Genomic DNA, 6,000 nt, shown 5'->3' with positions numbered 1-6,000 from the left:
GAATAATAGGGACATTCATACTATAAGCACGAATTGTATTTATTAACATATCAAAAATATCAACGTTTTTTTAAACAAAAAGTCAAGTCCCGATATCTGGCAACAACAAACTTTCGGTGTTCATTTGAATAAATGGTGTTTTCTGTTACTTCTAGTCTTTTTTCCTTTTGCGTGTTTCAGGTTTTTGAACTATCGCTCTTGTGGTTCTGTATTTATGTTGTTTATTACATATTTCATAGAGAACTCCAAAAGCCTAGCAATTGCTAAAGGTACTTTTTTCTCCACGCCTACTAGGACTCCGAAATGTTAAAAGATCAAAACTGTAACCCTTCCTGTTAAGGCTGTGAACCGTTTCACCAGTTCGTTTAACTATTAGTTAAAATTTGATATTTCGATTCGTTTCTGATCTTTGCATTTTAAGCTTTCTGCTACAAATAGAGATGAAATGATCTGTGAGCAGATGAGAATATTTTGTGATGTCTTGATAAATTGAAACATTTTTTAGGAATCCTGTAGTGAATTTTGTTATTAAAAACAAACGAATCAATAAACGAACAGAAGAACTGATGTTCTTTTCAGAATACTGGACATAATTGTTAAAAACAGAACGGAAAAAAAACTTATACTTATACTGATACTTTGCAGAAAAATTTTGAGCAAAAATGATAAATAAACTTATTTTTTCAAACTTTTTGTGAACACAAAAATGTAGACAAATTTTTGGAAATATTGGAAATTATTGTTTCAAAACCCACTTAATTTTTCGTAATTAGTGGAAGAAAAACTTCTTTTAAAAAAAGTAAAACAAAATTGGAGTTCTTGGATTTTTGGCATGGTGAAAGAACATTATTCCAAAGAAAATAAATAAGTGTCTTCAAAAGACCCATGAAATGAAAGTTTAAGCTCTTCCCTTTTATTAAGTGCTAAAAAGGAAATGATCTATCATATTCCTATACAAAATTTTGGGAAACCCGAAAATAGGCATTTTCTTGAAATTATGGAGGGTGCCCCGAGGGTAATTCCTATAGAAAATGCTGGAGATGCTCCTAGAGATAACCCAGAGAGCCACTCGAACATTTTTTTTTGAACGCTCTTACTACCGATACTTTGAAATTTCTGAAGAAAATGGTGGAGACTTCCTAGGGAAATTCTCGATTGAACTATTCGAATGATGTTTGCATTTTCAAAATATCTATTGAACAATTTCTTGAATAAACTCCGAAACATGCAGCAGAAACTGTATTTAAAAATTGCAAATATTGGACATTATTCTCTACAGGAGCTAGAACAAAGTTTTCTGGATAATATTGAGAAAGTTAAACTATGAATTTGAACAACAGTGGAATATTTAAATGAATCTTGATTAGAATTGTAAGTGCATTTTGTAAACAAGTCTAGTAAAAACATAAATAGAAATATATTATTTTACATTAATACAATTCAAAATAAATTATCATTTTTCATAAATTTTCTTACTGAAATACATCCAGTTTTTTTTACAAGCCCCGATGTCTGCCACAAAAAGGCTCGCTTTTTGGTAGGGATTAGTCGATTTGACGTTTGGCTTGGGTCATTCTATATAGGCCTTTTCATGTGACAGGTCCGTCTATAGGCCTATCCAAATGACGTCTCAAATCAGCTGATCGGGAAGCACTTTGACATTTCTTCTATGGAAATGACAGCCTCGTGTTAGCACCGGTCCTCCACCGATGTAAACAAATGCATAGACGGATCTGTCACATGAAAAGGCCTATGCATTTGTTTACATCGGTGGAAGACCGGAGCAAACACGAGGCTGTCATTTCCATAGAAGAACTGTCAAAAAGCTTCCCGATCAGCTGATTTCGAACGTCTTGTGAATAGGCCTATTGAACGGATCCAAGCCAAACGTCAAAACTACTGATCTCTACGAGAAAGCGAGCCTTTTGCGGCAGCCATTAGCGTTCGTCCTTTTCTAATTTGTACCTCTTTTTGTTTTGGGTTCCTGGAATGGTTGCGGGTCACATTGCGAGTGGTAGAAAGTTGTTTTAGCTTTTCAGATTCTCAACTACTTCGCGGCAATACGGGTACGACACTTTGTATTTCGCGGTAAAACTACTCTGCAAAAATGAAAAAAAAAAAAAAAAGGTCAATCAAATTCATAACGCTGAAGGGGGTGGTTCCTTCTGATGTTACAGTTCACACAAAATTTCTAGAATATTCATTTAAAAAGCGTTACAAGGGGGTGTCAAAAATGGCAATTTTTGGCGTTATGAAATTTGTGAATAAACCCAAACTGGATTCATGCAAACCGGCGTAATTGCTACCGGTGATAGCAAAACTTATAAACAAACTGGCGAAATTGACAATTGTTTTTCCAATTGGACTAGGCAAGGGCGCAATTGGATTTATGACTGAGATCGAATATTCTGAAAGGCGCAATCAGCACAGCATTCTAAAAAGGGCGTGATGATAATTTTCGCAAATTGAAGCGGCAAAATCAGCATAATAAAATTGTGCAAACGATAAAATATTTCATATTGAACAAATGATGTCGATGTCAATATCGCCCTTTTGAAAAAGCGTACAGAAATAAGCTCAATTTCCCTATATTGATAAATGGGTTTCGATCCACTTCGTCGCAAGCGCTATTATTCGTCGTATCAAAGTTGAAATACTCCACAATGGCGGGTATTCGAAACATGGATTCTTTTTCCAAGTGTAATTTTGTGAAAGCTGTCATGGTTCGCCCACTTGTACACCAATAATACAATAAAACAACTGTATTTCGGTAAATAACTTCAGTTCAGTTATCCACTTTGCATTTTTTTTTATCACAGTGACGAAGACGTACCGACCGAAATATGCTAAGCGATCCACTGAGTCTCACCACATTATGATTCAAATTTTTTCCCGGCCCCTGTGTGACTTACTTCACCGGGCAAGTGTACACTATGGAAAACCTTCGTACATCTTTACTGAAGGATTTCATACCAAACTCGCGCCGTAAAACTTGTTGTGATTGTTTTCGCTGCACTGTGAGTCGTCATCTAGGGACAAGACACATACCATAAGAAGCACTTCAATACGACGCATATTGTGGCCAAATATGAGCTTTGTAGCTTTCAAACACCAATAGAAATATTAGTAGTAGAACGCTTGTGGCAACAGCAAAATTGATTTTATTTTTTTTTTACCTTAAATTATGGTTTTTCATTGTTTGCTCCATTCCATGTCGTTGTTTTGGTTTTTAAAATTAATTTGACACTTTGAGGCCCGGTACTCACGTTGTCAGACGTGGCAAACTAGATGTTGGTAACACGAACAGCAGCGACATTAGCATTCTTAGGTTAATGCTTCTACTCAAACACCCCACTGCCCAAATGAATCAAAAGTACCAAGAATTGGATCCGGCTTCCTATAAGGATTAGGTCATAGCGGGCCACTTATAGGCACTAGTACTATCAAGTAACGATCAACCTTGTAGACGTCGAGAATAGCTGAATCGGCCTTTTTGTCCTCATTTTATTTATTTCATTCCGCATTCGGTATAGTTCGTCTGAACAATTCCTTCTGTCAAAAATGAAAAGACAAATATGGATCATGGCTAACTCGGTGAACTCTGCACTTTGAAAGTATTATATAAGTAATAATACCATCTAGTAATACTTAATCCTGCTAATTTCATCAAAGATGTCTTGCCCCTAGGTCGTCATGTACTTGTTCGGTCAAAAGTAATTGTGCTTATACGTTTGTGTATTATTTTGATGGGACCATTGGATTTTAAGGGAAATATTTCATGATGCTGTGAGAATGGAGATGGATGCTTGAAGATCAAAAAATCTTGTTAAACAATTTATTATAGCGTTGAAGTGTCGTATTTTGACCACTCACTATCACAATGAGCCGTTGGTTGTGAGACGAATAAAAACTGATGACGACCGATATGAAAAAGGATACGACGAATGTAGGCTACGGTAATTTCATTGTATTATTTCCAATAAACAAACAAGTTTAATCAAAATCTCATTGCACATTGCAAAAGCCGTCTAGGAAAAGAATAGTTTGACATCGGTTTGGATCAGCATCATTCACTGCAACACTGGGAAAATTGCAGATGCTCACTGATCAAAGATTAATAAGATGTTAACATTTACTGAATGCTCGGAGTTGTTTGGCATAAAATCAAATAAATTTTCATGAAAACATATTTATAAGATTATTGATTTGAATAATAAAGCTGAATTTTAAAAGTATGTACAATTAATGTAGACAATTTTACTTCACTACGAGTTTTTTTGTGCGATTGCAATCCTACTCAAATAATTATTTGAATAATGCAACTGTTGACGAGAGATTAAATTGTTATTGATGCTCAACTCTTTTTATCAGCACTTTTTACGAAAACATTTTTTTTGTATCAAAACAATTAATGAAAGTCATGAATAAGAAAGAGTTAACGCGGTTCTTCGTCTGAATTTTTCAATTCTATGTCGAATAATTTGTCCAGGTATTGTACGGTGGGCTCCATTTGCAATGATATCTATGGATGAAATTGATCAAGAAATTTTTTTGCAAGGTTCACATAGCCCCTTCAAGATAACTTTCTCCAGCGTGGGTCGCTAATCAAGCATTGAGAAACACTGCACTAGATTCCATGACATAGTTTTTTTTTTTACGATCTATAATATTTGGAAGACATATTGTGAATCTTTTGTTGTTCAATAAAATTTCTTCTTATACAAAAATAATATATAAAGATGTCGAACAAAACAAGAAACAAATATGATGAATAAACTTAACAGGTAATAATTGCTTAACCGCTATAAATAGAGCACAACATGTTTCTTAGTACGCACAATGTGGTGGTAATCAGTTATGTGAAAACTTTGAGCAAATAATATGGTATTGCTTTTAGCAAATCTTATACAATAGTCTACACCTAACTATCTAAACATAGATAAACTGTTTGCTAAATAAGTTTAGAAAATATAACATACTTTTAAAAATTTATACTTCATCTATTGTACTTAGCGTTCTTAAAGTGGGATTAAACTTGGCTACAACTACGATGCGCGACTGCTTCTTCTTCTACTTCTTCCGTCTTCCTCGTTCTTAACCGCTAGGCTTTGATATGTATGTCTTGGATTAGGTTGTTGGAATGCGATTTCTCCTGCCACATCGATTCACTTCGTGGATTGAGCATTCCTTTTCGTATCGAAGTAGATCGTTTTGATTGCTTTTGGTAAAACTATAAATAATATTGTTCCTATAAAACACTGAACAGAAAACGACTCGCACACACTGAGGCAAACATTCACTCGAAACTCGGAAGCTTTAGGTGGCCTTTCTGCTTGGCAACTGCTTTCTGCAGTTCTAGTCATGCGCTCAGAGACTAAACGATGAACAACTCGACGTACTGATTTGGGATGAGCGAGGGCGTGGTCGCGGTCAGGATGCTTCCCGGAGAGGTGACCAGCTTATCGTGGATATGGTGCTCGTAGGTGGGAGGTGGCGGTGGAAGCTGTTGATGTCCAAAGTGGCCTTGGGGATGGTGATGGTGATGGGGGTGATGATGATGGTGGTGGTGATGTTGGTGCGAAATTGGCGATAAGGGTGTCGTTGTGTAGGCTGGCAGGTGGGTAGTTGGAATCGGAATCGTCAGGGTGGACGCCGGAATGGCGGTTAGGAGGGGCGGTGACGAGGTATTTCCGCTTTGTTGTTGCTGCTGCTGCTGGGAAAAGGAAGGTGGGATGGGGGATAGTGGAGACTGGGGCTGCGGGGTGGACGATTGCTGCGATTCGCGACCTGATGAGGAACCAGCCACGGAACTGGCCTGGGTTGGTGTTGCCGGCGGTTGCAGATGGTGATCCGTCGATACCGGAAGCTGTGAGAGTGTGGGGTGGTAAAGAAGTTAGAAATAACTGTCAATTGTGACCTGTTACGGGGAGAGGAAGAGAAAAGTGGAAGAAAGAGAAGAGAAGAAACGAGAATCATGTACCGAGGTGTTACTAGGGTTTG

At 37.0% G+C, this 6,000-nt stretch overlaps 1 protein-coding gene across 2 annotated transcripts in view; it reads right to left on the bottom strand.

The window, feature by feature from the left end:
- Positions 1-3,532: 3,532 nt before the first annotated feature.
- The window catches only part of LOC5574775 (RNA-binding protein fusilli), a 267,224-nt gene continuing 264,756 nt past the window's right edge, over positions 3,533-6,000 (bottom strand). Inside the window, exon 14 of one of the 2 annotated variants that reach the window (XM_021851400.1) lies at positions 3,533-5,866. In XM_021851400.1, the coding sequence (XP_021707092.1) occupies positions 5,375-5,866 (492 nt within the window). In that variant the 3' untranslated portion in view covers positions 3,533-5,374. Of the gene's footprint in view, positions 5,918-6,000 lie in introns of both variants that reach the window. The other variant, XM_021851401.1, reaches the window with a different exon arrangement.

Source organism: Aedes aegypti, chromosome 3 (genome assembly GCF_002204515.2).
Source record: "Aedes aegypti strain LVP_AGWG chromosome 3, AaegL5.0 Primary Assembly, whole genome shotgun sequence".
NCBI lineage: Eukaryota > Metazoa > Arthropoda > Insecta > Diptera > Culicidae > Aedes > Aedes aegypti.
The sequence above is the reverse complement of the archived record's forward strand: the minus strand, read 5'-3'. Positions and strand labels throughout refer to the sequence as shown.